At 38.3% G+C, this 19,044-nt stretch overlaps 1 protein-coding gene across 5 annotated transcripts in view; it reads left to right on the top strand.

Annotated features, from left to right (window-relative positions):
• SH3KBP1 (SH3 domain containing kinase binding protein 1) overlaps positions 1 to 19,044 on the top strand; it is a 213,010-nt gene that overhangs the window by 133,450 nt on the left and 60,516 nt on the right. For all 5 annotated transcript variants that reach the window (XM_085050989.1, XM_085051006.1, XM_085050998.1 and 2 more), the window contains one exon: positions 18,499 to 18,574. In XM_085050989.1, coding sequence (XP_084907115.1) covers positions 18,499 to 18,574 — 76 coding nt within the window. The remainder of the gene's footprint in view (positions 1 to 18,498; positions 18,575 to 19,044) is intronic.

Here is a 19,044-nt window from a genome sequence, read left to right on the forward strand (position 1 = left end):
GGAGTAATGCAGACACTGTAATGATTTAATATAAAGGGGGAGGCTGCAATGGCTCTAGATTCAGCAACTTGTAAGATCTAGTGGTGTTTAGGGATTCTTACTGCAAAGCACTGAATTCATACAGAAATTTTTATTTTTTATTTTTATTCAGTATGTTTGGAGAGGAGAAATGGAGAAGAACTAATGGAAGTAGACACAAGGACTAGAAGGGCTAGAAGCTCCTGTCAATTATTAAGTCTACCTGTCCTTTGTAATAAGATAGAAATTTATAAACTCTGAGACTGAATGCCTGAAGGTCTGAGTTTCTATTTTGAGCCGGCAAGCTGGGAACCCAGAAATTGTGGTGACAGTCTGTCTTTGCACACCTGTTCTGTCAGTTCCTGCCTGCTTGCTTGCAGAAAACATTTTTACCCCTTGATTTGCAGTTGTCATTTAAAGAGAAGTCTTTGAGAGACTCAAGTTGGAGGCTCCTCCTGGTGTTTCTAAGCCAACTGATGATGTACCTGTGCTCTGCCAGCCCTGCCCAGTGACACCTGTGGTACATGGCCAGCCCTGGCTGTGTGTGCCACGTGTTTCTGCATCTCATGGCTTGCTGCTGCTTGCTTTGCCTCTCCAGTGCCTTGGGAAATGTTTGCTCCCCTAATAGAAATGTTGGAGGCAGTGTTCAAAATCCTGAGATTAAAAAGGTATGCGAGCAAAACCACCTTGGTACTGACTAGAAACGCTATTAAAACCACCTGCTGAGGCAGAGAGCACACAGTGGGAGCCCCAAGTGTGTGTGCAGCACTTTGCACTTGAAAGCACAGGTTTCTGGCACTCCTTTCTTCAGAGACAGCCATCGGCGGTGGCAGCAGCAGTCATGGCAAACAGCAGCAGTTTGTCAAATTCCGTATAGGAACAGAGGAAGCACTCATCTGTTCAAGCTGCATTCATTTCTGCTTTGAAGTTTCTGTCTGCTACAGTCTGGCATCCCTGTCCTAACCATTTATTCTAGTGCCATCTTGTGAGGAAAGCTCAAGGGAAAGAAGGACCCTGACCCCTTCTGCAGCTGTCATGAGAGCAAGGCTGCCTGCAGCAGGGTCTTGCTCCTTTGCTGGTGTAACTTCCCATTCAAAAACAGGAATTATGGAAACAGGATTTATGTGTTTCTTTCATTATGTGAAAAAAGTACAGGTTTGCAAATGGAGGCTGATGTTCATGAGGCCATTATAGATAAACACTTTAGAAGATTTACTGCCCTATTCTGGAGGAATAAAAAGGAAGGGTAGGGGAATTAAGATTGACGGGGACAGTTGAAAAGCAGCTTGCCCCATTTGGGGGAAGCAGACTTAAAACAGGACCTGGCACTAGGGGAATAGAATGGGAAGTGCAAAATTAAGTTTAAAGGGAGGAATAAATTTGATAACATCAGTTGGCAGTGACTCTCTGCTGAGTCACTGCACTGTGCAGAGTGGGTGAAGGCTGACTCCTGGTTTCCTGTGTGCTTCCTGCCCATCCCTGCTATCCCATTAGATATCTGTGCTTTGAGGTTCTGTCAGTTTGGTTTCTAAAATGTTCAAGCTGCCTGAACAGAGTTGTCCAGGTATTGGTGACATGGTTCAGCTTACACATCTGCCTGCACTACTAGGTTTTGGCAGAGGAGCTTACCCACACACTGGTTTGTGCTGCCTGTGATGTTTTATTAGTTTTTTGGGTTTTTTTAAATTAAAGCAGCTATTTGACTCTAAATAAATACAAGTTAGTTGTTGTCCACACCACAAGATTTTACATCAATGTAGTTGGACTTCATTCAGAAAAATTCTTTTTAGTGTGAAAGAAACACATCAAACATATGCATGAAAATATCTTCAACTTATATTCCTGACTCAAGCTACTTGAAGAACATCTTAAAATAGAAGCAGAGTAGTGTAAGCAGTATTGATAGTACTACAAGTTCTTCCAAAAAGCAGCATGGAAGATCTGGTCTGTTCTCCTGGGGCACAGCATTGGGCTTCTGCCAGATTGAGTTTTCCTGGAGGAGTGCTCTCTGGGAAGGAAAACTCCTGTTATTTCAGTCATGGTTTTGATTAGGAAATCTTAGGATGCTCCAGTCAGAAAAACAGGATGTGTAGGTTTAAGCTAATGCAATTTTATTTCATAATAGGATGGCAATAAAAGTCTATATGTTGTAAGTTGCTCTGGATCCAGCTGGTGATCATTAGCTTGCTAGTCACTGTAAATCTCTGAATTTCAGTTGAGTCTTTACCATTATCAGGCCTTTTACCCCAACAGGCATTCTAAAAGAGGAATTGTTAAAAACCCCCAAATGCTTTGCTTACATAGCTTAAAATAAAGCTGATTTCCTGAGTTCCAGAGATACTTGATGGAGACATAAACTGAATTTCTAGGAAAGTTTGTCTCATGTTTCAACAGGACAAAGAAAATGCTTCAGAAAGAAATAGTACTGGCATGCAAGTTAGTTTTGTTACTGATGAGCTTCGAGAGGTTCCTGAATCAATATGATATGTTTAATAATAGCAATAAAATATACGTAAGCAAAACCAATATAAATATATTGATATGAAAAGATTTAAATTAGTGTAATCTATACTTTAGGGGATAAACAGTTTCACAAACTGTGTCTTAGTGTTCCTAGCTAAAACCTATTTTTCTTTCTTGCCCCATACGGATTTTGTTAGATAATGTAACTGATTTTTAATTACTGTATCTGAATTAAGTTTTATAACTTTGACAAGATTATAAAGAAATTCTAATGAAATGACTTCTGATATTCTTAGCACATATTAATTTTGAAAATTGAAGAAATAGTTATGCAAAAAAACCCCCCACCTTGAAAACTATTTACACCACTTTGAAAATTATGTAAATAAAAATGCTGATAAATGTAAACCAAACTGAATATCACCTGTAAAGTGAAACTATGCACTCACCTTTTGTTGTCTATTTAGCTTTATTAGTTGGTGGAATTTTTCTGAAATGTTTTCTTTCTTTATATTTTTCCTAGATGAGAATTATTTTTCAGAAGTCAAATGGGAATGAAAGTGTATAGTATCTTGTGGCTTGCTTAAATATAAATCTTTAATTTCTTCAAAATCATCTGTGTCTTTTTCTCCCCTGCCCTTATTCAGTCATTTTAAAGTTGAATGTTTGTAGGGAAGGCAGCATTAAGTATTTATAAGATTTTAATGGAACAGAGAGTCATGTTAGTGATATTTCAGTTTCTTGACCGTCTTTCTTTAAAAACAAAAACCAAAACAAAGACATAAGTTACATGAAATTTCAACCTTTTTCCCCCTGCCAGAGAGACCAATACATTCAGAATTTGTCATAAGCTCATTTGCCAATACAGTTATTTGCAAAATTTTCTGCCTGGGTTGCACAGAAGTTCTGTAAATCGCCACTCACATCCTTGCTTTTCCTAGCTGGTGGTCTCAAGAAGCCAGGAAAGTCTAAGCTGGCTTGGGAAAGGAGAGGAAACTTCTTGCTGTGAGTGAGCAGAGGTAGGAAAAGCTGCAGATTTCCTGTGAAATAAACAAGAGGAACTTTTGTTTCCCGGGGAAGGCCTGTGCCGTGAGTCAGTGTCAGGGCTGGGCTGCTGCTCTCGCTGAGCTGAGCTCATGCAAGGAAGGGGCAGGACTCCAGGACTCTTCTTGGACACTTCAAACTGCTGAAAGGCAGCTTGGCTTCACAATGGGAGAGGAGGTATTTATTTTACACTTAGTTGGGGGTTCTGTTTCTGTGGCTGTTTAAAACTGTATCGTAATATATACTCTGCAGAGCACAGGTTTCAGCTGCAGGGATCTCTGGTTCTTCTAAACACTTTGGAGATGCTCAGTAGGTAAAAAGAAAAGAAGGAAAAAGAGTGCTGAGGATCCTAAAGTCCATTCCTGCTATGGAGGTCCATATTAGAATAGGGGGTTACTTTTGTGTGAAAAACATATTCTCTCCTGGCTCTATTTAGCTTGAGTTTTTTCCTTTCTGCCTCTTTGGCCATTAAACTTGAACAGATGTTTTCTATTTCTATATGATGCAGTTTCAATTTTCTTACTCTAAAGAATAATACAACTTTAGAGTTAAGCAAGATGAGTTGTAAAGTCTTTGAGATGTGTTGCTCTTTCAAATGTTTGCTTAGTAAGTGAAAATTCATCACCCCCACCCCCCGTTTTTTCCTTCCTAAATTCACTAACAAAACTGTACTTCTTGGCAGAAAAAAGAGGAAGAGCTTTACTAATTCCTCTTCTCTGTGAGATAACATTTGTACAAGTGAGGAAAATTGATGTGAATGAGTGTTTTAGAAAATCATATTGGGATAATAAAAGCTACATGTAAATGATCTTTTTTCCCCCCAAGAGAAAGCAACTAGAATCAACTGTTGCTTGTAAAATTTTATAGAAAGCTGAATGGAGAGATACCAAATAAACTGTTTAATTATTTGCAGATACTTTGTGAGCTTGTAGTACAAAAATGTAAATTTCCCTCAACTCTGCCTTATCATGGCTAAAGTCAGTACGCTGTGTTTAGAAATGAAGTGACAATTTTTCTGAGATGCTTCTTCTCCTAAAATGTGCCATGTGTATTTTTTTTTTTTCTGCCTTAAATAAAGAAAAGAGGAAGGAGGAAAGGAGGAGGGAAAGGAGCAACCAGACTCTTGGTAGGATAAAAACTCTGTAGGCCAGTTTCTAAGATGCCGTTTTAATGCTTTGTGTGTGTTTCTATAGGAGGTTGTTGGCATTCTGTGTTTCCAAAGTAGTCCTTAAATACTAGAGATGTGAGCTTATAGTATTACACTTAGTTGACTAAGTGCTTTATAAAAGCTTTCCAATAAAAGCCAAGGAGAGGGGAGTGAGGGCAGCTCCTGGGGAGGAAGTCCTGAAGCAGTAGCCACTGGTGGCCAAGGAGGGGCTTTCTGCTGGGGTCTGGGCTCTTTGCCATGCACTGGCCACCCAAAAAACAGAGCCCTCCAGATGGACAGCTGACACTTTCTTCTGCAATCTTTGTTCCCAAAGCACTTGCTGAAAAGAAAAGCTGAAACACATGATAATAGTAATTTTCCATTTGTTTTTCGAGTCACTTGTTGCTCTGCAGTCTTCCCTGTAAGAGTTTAAAGTAAAAATATCTCTCTGTTCTTCCCTGCTTACTGTTTTCATAGATTTTTAGATATTCTTTTCAGAGATGGAAGTAGCTGCACTGCTTTCTTTACTGCTGCAAATGGAAGTGGAGATTCATGTAGCAGTTGTAATGTTCAATAATTGTTGTAAAAGAGGGAGGTTTTATAACAGCAGTTTCTAAGCTGGATGGTGCAATTTGGATCATGCAAGTTACCAGCTGTAATCTAGACAGGCATGGCTCTCCTGGGAGAGTAGGAAGGAATTTCATTCACTCAGTGCTGACTGACTAAAGTATTTTCCCTAGAAGAGATAGAAATTAATTGTGAATGGGAACCTGCAAATGGTAAAATCCATGGCAAGGAGAGCAAGGGAACATGTTTCCTTTACATTTATGTGAAAGAAAGTAAAAAAGGAGAATAAAAAATAAAGCAGGGAAGAAAGAAGACTTTGTGCTCAAAAAAATACTTTTGTTACAAAAGCACCTTCTAGCAGTGCAAATCTGCAGCTTGAGGAAAAAAGAAAATGAGCTTGTTCATTGTGCTCATTTTGATGTGCATGCTTCCAGAGCTTTGAGATGAGGCAGCTGGGAGCATGCTGTGTGGGTTTCATTCTGTGTTGGCCTTTTATTTCATTTACTGAAGTGTTTTTACTCATCAGTGGTTCTAATATGTCTCGCTCCATTTGTTCCAGCAGCATCTATCTAATCTAAACTCTTACATTCAGTTTCTCACCATTAACCTTTTAGGAAGGCAGATTTTTAGTTCATTAATGGTTTGAAACTGACAGCCTGACAGCATCAAATGTCAGGATTCCAAATTGTACAGAAATACTGATGTTATAAAGCATGCAAGTTAAGATATATAGGTTTCTCTCCTGTCCAGTACATCAAGGATGTTAGTAGGAAAAAAGCCTCTTCAGTCCCCTCCCTGCCCATAATTTCAAATTTTAAGAACTTGTCAAAATAGGAAGTTACAACAGCTTTAGAATCTGAACTTACCTGCTGGTAGAACAGGTTTAAGTGTGGAGAACACTGTACAAAGCAAAATGTGAACTGTTTTTCTCTCCAAGCTATGCAGAGTTTTAATGGGAATGATGTTTCACTGTTCATGGTTTTGTTTCTACCCCCTTTTCCATCCAAGAGGTTAAACCAAAAATTTTGCATTGCATGGTTTATCTACTTATTTCTTTGAATGTTATTTAAGACAGCACAGATTTCTCTTGTGAGTTGCATAATGCTAATGAAGATATTCTTCATCTGTGCTTTGAAGACTGATGGTGGTCTCCTAAACACCTGGTAGTTTTAGTGCATGGGTAGCTGGGTGAGACATTTGGTGCTGGCTCAGGTCATTTCTAAATGGAGCTCAACAGCTGGAAACAGGAACAGAAGTAATTTTCCATTTAAGCAGTTCTGAAATTGCTGAAGAGATGTTTTGCCATTGCAAATGGGAAGTTAGGAGTCTGTGAAACAGTCTCTCTAATTAGAAGTCTTCCCCACTCTGAAGGTTTGAGACTCCTTTAAATGCAGAAATATAAATTACATGAATGTAGACAATACAAACAGTTACAGTTCAGCGTAAACATCAATTTCATCACTGAAGGAACAGTTTGTATTCATACTCTGAAATATTGTGCGTCTCAAGATGTCTTAAATCTCTAGCAGTTTCTTAGAAAAAGCTGCTAACAGTCAAAGCCTTTCCAGACAGCTTGACTGGAAATAAATTGGAGTTTATTCAGGAGTTTGGTGAGTTGTACAAGAGTTTCACTTGATAGTGTTGTGATGGATGTAATCCACCTTACAGGTCATAATATGTTTGAAGTGGCTAAACAGGAAATGTAAATATACATTTCTGTACGGTGGGCTTGTCTTTTTCATTGCAATAGCTGACTGTCAATCCAGTATTTGATTTTTATAGTCTTTTAGATTCATAATGGGTTTTTCTGCTTCAGTGGGAACTACAAAAGATGGCCCCAGGAAAGAAGACTTGCATATACCATAGAGCATTTTTTAGGTTTGAGTTTTTTCCGTTGAAAATTTCTGTAGTGTGCTGCAAATCATAGGATTTAAATTAAGAGTTGTACAGTAAAAGTTACTACTTTATAATTTTGAAGACTTTTCTAATTATTTTCTCCATACATCATTGTTCCCCCTATGATTTTGCTTTTTTTTTGACTGTAGAACTTAGTGTGTTTGATAATGTTCTGTGGTGGGGAGATAGGAGTTGGAGTAATCCTTTGAAGTTTCCCTTGAGTTCTCACTTTGGTTTTATGTCACCTTGCTTTATTTAAATTTACTTTCTGAAGAGTACTGTATTCAATATTCCATTTCCATATGTTAAAGAATACTACTTCTTGGAACTTGGAAGATCCTGGGAGGTCTGTAGTTGAGATCAGGACTGTGCTCAGGCTCACGTTGTGCCTCCATGAGAAGCCAATACTGGAAGCCTGGGGAAGACTGTGAGAACAGGTTGCACACACAAACAAATTCCTGCAGAGAGTCGTAACAGCCTCCAGTCATTTTTAAATTTGTATTAATAACCATAATGGATTTTTGTTCCTTGGCAAACCAGGTAGTCACATTTTCATTGCACATAATGTTTTAGCATCTGTAATTCCTGTGAAGAAGTTCCAGTCTGCTGGATCACACACTGTGGGAAGGAGTTACCTCCCTTTGTTTGTTTTGAATGTGGTACCTGCTAATTTCATCTGATAGCCCTTAATTTTTATTACTGGAAGAGATGAGCGAGTCCTTAATTTTTGATACTGAAAGAGATAATGAGTGACTCCTCCCTATCTACCTTCTCTCCTGATTTATAGACTTGTTTTGCCTGTGTGTATCTTTTTCGCAGGATGAGGCATCTGTTCCACATATTGGATCATTCTTAGTGACTTTCTGTCTTTTTGAGTTCCTTGGGGAACTCAGGTGCTTTATGTGTGAGGGCAAAAGGAGGTGAGAACTGCACACAATGACCCAGGTGTTGGATGGATTTACACAGCATTTTGATAGCACTTTCCATTGCTCTTTATTGCTTTCCAAACTATTAAAAACTATGTGTTTCAAAACCTGTCATTTCTGTCTTAAGATAGCACTTTTCCTCCAAATGTGTAATTTTATTTCTTTCTGAACTTAGTTTCTGTCTTTTCCCTTTGGTGGATCATCTGTGAAGATGTGGAAAACAAGAGGCTTGATCTAGATCCCTGAACAACTCACTGGTCACCTTGATGAAATCCTTCTCTTTGTTTCCTGTCTTTTAATAAGTTACTTATCCAAGTTAATATTTTTTTTAAGGAGGAACAGGAAACTCCTCTAAATCTCAGTTTTAGTTTTGAGTGTGCAGTGAGGTTACAATTTCAATCTTTTTCAGGAGCCAGAACCAGCAAATTTTTTATCTGTGTATTTTAATGAAAATTGCTGTGAATTGGCTATGCAAAATAGAAAAGATAATATGGGAATTGTATAAAGATAACACTGCATGCTGTAAATCACTATATAATTATTTATTTATTAGGTAGCTGGATTTATAGATTTACTATTAATCTATAGATATTTAGGTCCAGATAGATATATGTCGCTGTTGAGCAGCTAGCAGAGTAATGAAGGCACCAGTTCTCAGTGGCAAGAAGGAATGACCTTTATTGTTTTGATTTCATCACATATATAGAGTTCTCAAAAGTCACCCAGATTGGTCAGTCAGAAGCCTTCTCCCAGGCCTGATTGGCCAGGCCTGCACTGCCCAAGTTCTGGGACACTGTTCCAACAACATCTAAACTTTATCTTTATTTATAAAACACAAGAAAATTTCTCATGGGAAAAACCTGTGCTAGCCACAGATATGGACAGATCTTTAGCTGGTTTAGCTGGCTGCTGTCCTGACAAGTAACGTACATGGACTACACAACAAAGATATTTAAAAATAGCAACTATCATGGCATTCTGCTGATTGAATTTAGGTTTCTATGATGTTGCTTGTAGACAACAAGCAGTTCTTCTTCACAGTCTGTAGAACAAAAGGCATCATTATTAGGACAGGAGTCTTCTTTATCCCAAATGATGAATTAAATGCTAAAAGGACTGTTTTACCTCCAGTGACAAAAGGGAAGCCTGCAGTGACTGGCATCAGGCTCACACTTGATGTTTAGATGAAATTAACTCCATCCTGAATAAATACATCATAACACTAAGCCTTGTCTTTTTACATCTCAGTGACAAAAACAGCTGAATGTCATTATATTTAGAAGTATAAGCAGATTACATGTAAACTGTGAGGCTCTTGTACTCACAACACAGCAAGGATCAGTATGAAACTAAATTATAAGATTTCATACCTTTTGAGTGGCTAAGTAAGAAATCATGCTAAATAATCACTAATGTAATAAGTTACTGTGAATAACATATTCAATAGATAAAATTTTATTCATTTGAGATAAAAGCAATAGCATAAGATAAGTTTAATTGCAGGACCTAGTGCCTTGTCCTAAAGAAAGTACACACCTGGAAAATCTACCAAAGAACTTATTCTCGTCTTTGGTTGTGGAGTAACAGGCCCTGAGCCAATAGGGAGTGTCAACATACATTAATTAAATCATCCTGGCCTTCCTCTCTGCCTCCCTTTCCTTCTGTATGTAATCCTTCACAGAGGCATGCCAAAGGTAGTACAGGCTTATCATTTTGTCTTTGTTTTGTCACAAACATTGAGAATCACAAAAATAATTCCTGGTCTGTCCCAGCAAGTGATTTTCTAGGACTTCCCTTTGTGTGATTTTCAAATACTTTTTGATGTACTTAAGTAAAGCAACAGTAACTTCTTTTATTATATATTTCAGAAGTTACAGTTATTTTGAAAATTAAATAGTTTTTAGTAGTTTTTAATCAAAACAAATATGACTATTTATTAAGTATTCAAAGCATTTATTCTTAGGCTTGATGTTGTTTAAACATTTTAACCAGTGAGAAGAGGTAGTTTTGCTTCTTCTATTCAACTGTAAGAAAAATTTACATCAGAAGAATAAACATCAGTGATGAATCAGAAAATGAAGCCCCAGAAAATAATGTTTTGTTCTAAAATTTCCCTTGTCTGGGGCCTCTGTTCTGTTTGCTTTGCTTTGTTTCCTTGCTTGCTTGTCTGCTTGGATTCCAGGGCTATGACAGTGGATGACAGATACAGTAATTGTAAGATGCTCCAGCAATCAGTGATGTATTTCTAGAGCACCAAGTGAACTGAGTGTGGTGTAATTTAATCCCTACCTGTTTACCATTCTCTGCAATGGGTAATTGTAGTAGAATTTAGCCTGCCATGCAATTTTTACACATGCCCTTTTCTTTCTTTCTTTTGTATTGAAGAAGTAACTTCTGAATTGAACACTAAAAAGCATTTTTCCCCTGGATACCTTTAGTTTTTCTGCATCTGCATGCTAATTCCAAAAGCCTTTAACGTTCAAGCAGCATGTGCTTGTTGACTACTTGAATGACTACTTTCCTCTGAAGCATTGCTGGTTTTGTAGCCGGTTCCCAGTGGACTGAGGTACCTGAATAGTTAGTTACAAGGCCTCCACTTCTTCCCTCTTGACTTGTCTGCTTTGTCCAAACTTGTTAATTGTTGTAAGAGTCACGCTGATGGCTGAAATTGTGTTCATTTTCAAGAAGCTCCAGTGGGATGAAAGCTTTGGTCTTTTGCTTTGTAATTACAAGATGTTTATTTGGAGGAACATCTTTTATTTAGGAATTGTTCGTTTTGTCTAGACAGAGAGAATTAGGATTCCAGTAGTTCATATGCCTTTCACAGCATCTAAATGCAGGGTTTTGGTTTTGCAGCCTTGCTGCAGAAGGGTAGAGCCTTTCACACGTAAAATCTTTTTCAAAATAAAAAAAAAATAATTTATTTCTTTACAAAGATATGCTGTAATTCAGAAGGCCTATGTCCATTCAAGTCCAAAAGTAATCTAATATAAGCATCAATTGGAAAAACTGCTCTTTAACCTGCTGGAATACGGACTAAGTGTGAAAATGAGCCTTTCTCCAGTGGAAGAAAATAGTCTGACTGTGCGAAAAGAAATTGTAATATGAAGTTTAAAACACTTTAATTGCTTTGTTGTCTGCATTCTGTGGAATATTTACCAAGCATCTCACTAAAAAGCCCTGTGGTTGTGTACCACATCAGATCTTGTGGGTAGGGGGCCTATTCTTTATCAAAGCATCATCTGGTTTTTAGAGCTGAGTGTTGTTAATGTTCCAGCTTTTGAATGATGCAAAGGCAAGAACCACTAAAGAAGAGTTAGGAGCCTGGGTTTGGGGCAGAGTTGGTTTATTTCAGCTCAAGTTGGGTGCCTCTGGAGAGGGACCCCAAACAAAAAAAAAATCCCTGAGCCTTTACACTGTCACGGTCTGTGCACAAGATCTTCACATGCCCTGCGTGCACCTCTTTGTTCAGTGGTGGTTTATGGTCTGAGATCTCCCAGTACCTCATTGGATTCTTTCTTCTGGATTCTCTGCCCACGTGGACAGGCCATTAACTCTTCTTCAGCTCTCCTCTTCCAGCCTGAGGCCCCCCAGGGTCTCAGCTCTTATCTGAGGGTATCCCATATCAGTTTCCTCCCCTGCTGAGCCAGCAAAGCTGACAAACAGAGCTCAGCTCACCTGCACCACGCTTTGAGCAGGGCCCATTCATGCTAACCTGTAAACAAGTTACAATTAAACTTTAACCCACGTAAATAGCTTCTAATATTCAATAAGTAAACTTATTTTAATCCCCATCAAGCACTTACACAGCCTTTCCTTGGTTTGCCCTGAACACAGGCAAGTTGTGATATGCTGGCCACAGCAATTCCTAAAGCACACTGAGATGCTCACCATGCTTTGCAGATGAGCCTGGCATACGCAAAATGGTATAAATGAGTGCTGCAACTGAGAATTGTACCTTAGCCCTATGGCCATAAATTTTCCTGCCTCAGTTTCACCCAAATCTTTGTGCAGCTGTTTAGTGAAGGAGGTAATGTTGAGACTGCTTTTTTACTTTCTTCCCTTTTGCAACACTGTGGGGAATGGGTCAATGTACTCCTCTCTCATTGCAGATGGGTTAATGTCACAGTAGAGAGAAGGAGAGGAATTCACACCCAAGGGTGGCTCTCTGGGGACTTGGCTACCTTTGGGCAGTGGAACCAGTCAGTGCCCAGGCTGTTCCTTCTCTCTTGCTCACAGCAGGTGAATTATGAGACATCCTGTCTCTCTTCTCATACTCAGAGTAAACTGGGAGCAGGAGAATAAAAAGCATTTTGCTTGTCTGTGCTTGCAATAGCCTGGTTGTAGCTGAGGACTTGATGAACACTTGTTTCCTGTCCCATTCATTCACCTAACCTAGTTTTAAGGAAATTACCCTGTGTTGTGGTGAGAATGTCCTCGGAGATGGTGTCAGTAGAAATGTGTGCTGTTTGGGCAACTGAGTCTCTCTGTATTATCTGGGGGTGCATTGGACAGATCTACCTGTCTGGTTGGTATTAAAAATACAAATAATTGTCATTCAGGAGCACATGGATAGTATTTCTACCAAAGCAAAACTGTGAAGAAAGTAGTTAAAGAGGAAGAAGGTACTATAGATGACTGAGGCAAATAAATGTGTAGATGGGTGCCCAGTTGCATTTTGCCTCAAGAATTTTTGGTTTTTTCTGTAAATGTTTCTTAAAATTCCCATTACCCTCTTTGAAGTCCCATGTGGTGACCCTTCAGAAAAGTGTTAACTCTGTCCTTTTGGGAAACCTCAGGATAGCAATACTTGATCATGCTGTCACAGAAAGTACTTTATGTGGAGCTGAATGGTGGTAGCATGGGAAAAAATGAAATCTTGGACATTTCTCTTATTTTTTTTCTGACAGAGTGAGAGCCTTTTGACAGCTGAAAGTCTTTGGGGTTTTTATGTTTTGGCCCTTTTTTTTTTTTCTGTTTTTGTTTTTTTGCTTTTGAATTTGAGGCAGAACAGGTAGGATGGATAGATGACTCAATGACATTCCTTAAGCTCTTGAAGCTTATTTGAGAAAAAAAAAAAGGAAATTAATTTGGGTGCCCCCTTACAACACCAGCATTATAGATAATCAGTGAGAAGATTGTTTATGCTCCGCTTAATCCAGAGCTAGAAGACTCTAATAACCATTTCTGCTTCTTTGTGAACAAGTGTTCTCAGTTACAATATGAAGTGTAAAGACGCATTAAAGAATACAGCTTTTATACTCTCACTAGCAGTGGCCTTGGATTTGCATATAAACCTATATATTAGAAAATTCTCATGCATATAAACCACATCTAAATATAGTAGTTGAATGTTAAGAGGAAGTATTGTGGTCAGAGAAACATGACACATTTTTTCCTCTGACCTAGTCATTGAGGTTTTCAGAAATTCTAAAAGTTCACAAGGTACTGTCTTTTTCTCCCTTGTATAAAGCACCAGTGCACATTGTTATATCTTCACTATTCAACTGACAAACTATGTTAAGATTAATGTTTCCAGCATATACAGACCCTCTTTGATGTAGTCCTTAAGAATATCTTCACAGACATGTATTCCAAGTAGCAGTTCCAAAATATTTTATCTAGGATAAAGACTTCAATACATTTTCCAGAATAAATAATAAAGCCGAGTAAATCTTTTTTTTTTCCTTACTCCTGAGTAAATAAGCTATGGCTTCAAGAAGCCTATACTGTTAAAGGAGCCTCAATGGATAAGTATGTTACTTTGGTGAAAAGAAGTATAACAGAATCTTCTGTATGGACCTATCTGTGCACAATTCAATTTGAATTTTCGGATGAAATGTTCTAGGCACACTAGATCTGAATAACAAAGGTGAACAGCCAAGTCTGTTTTCAACAACAGAAAACCCTGAAGTACAATTCTAAAATATCCTGAAGGAAGAAACTTGGTCACAGGTGTACTTTTCTCCCTCTGGTCAAGGCTCAGTATTTGTAGGGAAGAGCCATAGTACCTTTAGGTGAGAAAAACTCACTTGTATACTGTCCATTGCATGTTATGCTTTTCTTGTGTTGCTCCCTTCTGTAACAGGATTGCAGTTCAGACAAAATCTATAAATGAAAGAAAATGAGACTGTTCAGACTGTACTGTCATCTCATTTACCTGACTTTGTGTGCCAACTTCAACCATTTTTGCAATCACTGTTACTTCAGTATCAGAGGACACTGGTCTGCAGTGATGTGGATTTGCAGTGTACCAAAATGCCATGGAGGCCAACAGAACCAGTAATTTAGTGCTGGACTGTCCTTTCATTGGCTTCATGGACCCAAGCATCAATATTGGCAGCTTGCTGCCAAATCTCTCTTGTCCCTCTGACTATCTGTACACCAAATCATGGTCATTATTCATGCTTTTATCAGCTGTTTCTGCAGCAAGAGGGCACTTCGTCCCCTTTCATGTTTAGGATTCACTTGTAAGGGGATTAGCAGAATTTGTGTCTGACAGGTGAATAATTTAATTATGCTCACCTTGCAAAAATAGTGGGATTGAGACTCTGCCTGTTTTGTTGATACTGTGTTGGCTGGGAGTCAACCTAGGCTTGGAGTCAGAAAACACAAACTCTGTTTCCACCATGTGGAAACTTACGTGACAGGACTAAGCAAGTCAGAGTGATACCTACAGAGAAATGTAAGTGGAGCAAGGCTCACTGCCACCATCTAGAAAAGAGATTTGTGATAATCAGCATGCTGGAGGAGGATAGATGGAAACTGAAACAGTAGTTTTTAGGAGTGTCTCTGTACCACCAGGTAGAGCTACAAAGGCACAAGATGATTTGCCACTCTTCTCGCTGGTGATGAAATCATTCTGCAGGCAAAAATTCAAGATATGCAGCTTTAGAGAGAAAATGCAGAATTTCACTTGTCTTTGCAGCCTGGTGATCAGGACACTGCTGGGAGATGCCATTATGGGCATTTTGGCTCATGCTGTACTTGACTTTTTATTGAAGTCAAACATTATTGACAACATGATAGATTTAGGTAAGCGAGACAGTTTATGCTGGGGGATGTCAGGGGTTGCTGACAGGGTTGAGGATCCTGTTCTTGGATCTGGAATGTCTAAATTCCTAAAGAGTCCCTCAAGTTCTAATCTTGTTTTGTGCCTGTGTCCCAAAGGGGTAAGATGTCATTGCTTCTTAGGAATGTTGAGCCTGATAGATAGGAGTGAGTCAGGTAAAAGACTAACACCAAAGCTGGAGCTGTATGTCAGTATTTTGCAGCATAGATGAATGTGTCTAGAAGGGCTTGGATCTTCCTCTTATGTAAAGAAAGAACAGAGGAGGAGAATTATATTGAAATCTTCAGTTCAACCTATTGACTGTTCTTTGCTCCCATGTTTCCTTTTTTTTAGAAGTGAAGGAGGTTTTGATAAATTGCACTGAGCCTTTAGCTGAAGAAGACAACAAAATATCCTGTAGTAACTGTTTTTGAGAGGAAAAGTCTATGTCATGCAGATGTGTGTTGGATCAGCAAGAATTTAAGTTTGGCTTGCTTTGTTCTCCTCATCACTAATAAACTTGGTAGATATTTGACCTGTATGGGACAAATACATGAGTGACATGGAACAGTTGGAGAGACAGCAGGAAAGTTTCTGGCTTATATTAGAGATGTCACTGCCTCCCATTTTTGTTTCTTTGTCAGAAAAAATAATAGCTGTGGTAATATTGCTTGGTCTGGGACTCCCAGCACACAAATCTTAGCTATACTTGAGGTTTTAGCCTGTTAAAGCAGAACCATCAGACTTAGCAGATCTCAGAGGATTCAGTGTTTGCTTATAAATGAAGGAGTACTGTATTAAGTTTCATGGAGGTGTTTTCAGAAAGTGGTAACATGCAAATGTAGACCAATTGGAAAGATAAATAAATAATAATTTTAAAAACCCAAAACCTCCTTTAGGACCATTTTGCAGGAAGAGTGAAACATCTTGGCAGTGCAGGTTCACCTGAAAACAGGTTTGCATGACTTATCAATTTTGGTCTTTTTTCTTGTCAGTGATGTTTGTTTCATCCCTAGAAATATAGAGTGCAGTCCCCTCACAATTAAAGAATAGCAGTTCCACTTGGCTTCTCCTCTCCCTGTCCCATAACAAGTTCAGGTATCCCTCCTCACTGGAGTGGGTTCTATGCAACCCCCCTTAAAATTATTTTAATTGTGCCTCCTAGCTCCTAATTAAAGAGCAGCCTGGTTTGGATAGCATTCCCTTTTCTGTTCACAAGGAATCAGTTGGTTCCCAATATTGATTTATGACCTGCACAGGCATTCATTCTGAATGAGCAGATTAATTAATGTTTTCAAGCACTGCCCTTGCATCTGCGTCTATACATTAGGAAATTACTTTGCATAATGGATTTTCCACTAGGATACACTAATATCTTCCTTTTTGCCCATGATTCTTTTGTTGTGATTTGTAGCTTGTTAAATTTTAGCTTGTTGTGGGTTTATGTGTTTTGTTTAATGGCATAAAATCAATGATTCGTGTATGGGAAAGCAATTACCAAATTATTTCCTTTAATGAATTGGTCTTGCATAACAATTTAATCTTTACAACAAAAACTCCCTAAATTGAGGGGGTTTGTATTCCTTTAGTGAGCAGGTCTTTATGAGCTAAACAGCAGTGCAGTTTAGAGTATTTGCTGTCATAATTTTCCTAACAATTTCATGAAGCAGAAATGGGAATAAAGGTTTGATCATGACTGAGCATGTACTGAGATGTGCAGCTATCCTCAACTGCCCTGAACCAGAAGCTGCCTTGACAATCTTGCTTTCATCTTGAAGGCATTCTGTACTTTTATCTGTGTAAATGCCTGGTAGCTTCAAATTCTTCATTCTGTCTATTTTAGTACAATTTTCACTGCTTTGCAGATAGATCTCAGATTTATCATCATCCTTCTTGACTTTAAAATTCTTTAGCACCACCAGGTCATGCACTTTTCTTAGTTTTGCCCTCTCCCAATCTGCAGATATCTGTCATTTCCTATTTTTCTGTTGCCTCCCTAATCACTGCTTCAGTTAATGCTTCTCATCTCTCATTCCCACCTCAGCAAAGAATCTGGGAGGTTCTGTTGAGTTTTGTTATTGATCTCTCTTCCCCAGCAGTTCACGAACTCTGGATTCTGAGTAGAGTTGTAAGCCCATCAGAAGGTCAGGTGTTTCTGCTTCCACCTGCACATTTAAGGTGCAACAGGATGCTTTTGGGTATTGCAATTTCTAGTTTGCAGTGCTGTCACTAGGGATTTGATGACTGTCTTGTGCATTACTCTTAAAACTCTCTTTCTTCCCTAGGTGCTCTTTTTACCAGCCTGAAATCCCTGTGTGTATTTTAGTAATTTTCATAGATATACTTTGACACATTAATGTACAATATTATTAACATGGAGCTCAGTATTCTTTATACAACTTGGAATTTTTCAGCTACTCAAAGAGCTGTACTCCTATTGCTTCTTATATTGACCAGTGTTTTCCTTATGGTCCTTATGGGACTCAGTGCTTCCAAGACTAAATCTTAGCACTCTTCTCTCGAAGCTTTTACTCAGAAGGTCATGGGAGCATGGAGAAGCTTTTGTGGTGTTTATGCATATCTTGCCAGGAAAGGATGTTGAATGACAACTAAGGCTTTTCAGAAATAACTGTGCTCATTTTCTCATCTACACATTGCTGGGATTATAAAGATAGCAAAAATTCTTCATAGGGAGACAACCTGAGAGAGAAAGGGGAGAGCACAGGTATAGTAACAGGAGAAGGAACATAAAGATGAACATCACAAATTTTATTTTATTTTGGTGGGGGCAGATATTATTTGTTTACTGTTTCAGCTTACCTGTCTGAGGCTAGTTGTTGCTTATTATAGTAGTCCACTGTAAATTAGTTCTTTTTGCTAAAAAAAAATTTAAAATATTAAATAAGAAAGATGTTGTCAATATAAAAATCACATTCAATCTAGAATGACTGAAATTAATACTCCCTGTATGAACAGAAGTCAACAGAACAGAACAGAACAGAACTCCCTGCTGCTTCTTTCAGCTTTACTTTTGGTAATGAATAGCATCTTTCCTTAAGTAATTTCATCAATTGCTTAATTTTCAATCTACCACTGAAACTTCTGTGAGTCTTCCCTGAAACTCAGGAAATGTTAAGGGGTTATCATTTGACAATATTAATAAACACTAGTAAAGGGAAATTGGAGGATCACATTTTTGTGGATTCTTTATAATTTTTTAGAAAATTAATCCCCAGTAACAAACGTAAGTATAGTTTATAATTTGCCTCTTTTCTTTGCTGTCTTTTTTCTACTCCTGTATTTTGTGTTTCCATTACTATTTTTTATGTTGTCCAACTTTTAACTGAACCTGCAAATTTTAAAGAAGAATAATTATTTTTTTTCAGAGTGTTGGGAAGAAATTACCTCCAGCCACAGCAACTCAGGAGCCAACAAAAATAGAAGTGGACAGCAGAACAAAAAGTAGGTTTCATAGGTTTTTCTTTTTTGCACTTTGTGCTATTAAAAGCAAGCTGAACACTTTTCTCTGGTTTGGATTAAAAGAGTGTCCTGTATATACAAAAAGCGAGGATGCAGATAGCTATATTTAGGTTAACTTTGGGTAGGTGGTACCTAGACAGAATGCTTTGTTCCACAGAATCCTCTGGACTGTCTTTGCTCTGGTGACCCTACCTTGAGTTTTCTGCCACCAAAAATCAAATTAAATTATGTGATCAACTTTCAGCCTGGAGGCTACTTTGGAATTAATCAGAGTTGAATACGATCCAAATTCAGGTTGTAAATTGTAGGTAGGTCATAGAAAAAATTCTCTCGTTGTGAATGCCCTTGCTTTTTTCCTGTTTTTCTTTTAATTATTTTATTTTTATTTCTTTATGTAGCAGGAATAATCTGTATGCATGGTATAGTTTGTATGGGAAAGCAAAAGAGAAGGC

The sequence above is a fragment of the Lichenostomus cassidix genome, chromosome 1 (genome assembly GCF_008360975.1).
Source record: "Lichenostomus cassidix isolate B80296 chromosome 1, HeHo_3.0, whole genome shotgun sequence".
In the NCBI taxonomy this organism is placed as follows: Eukaryota; Metazoa; Chordata; class Aves; order Passeriformes; family Meliphagidae; genus Lichenostomus; species Lichenostomus cassidix.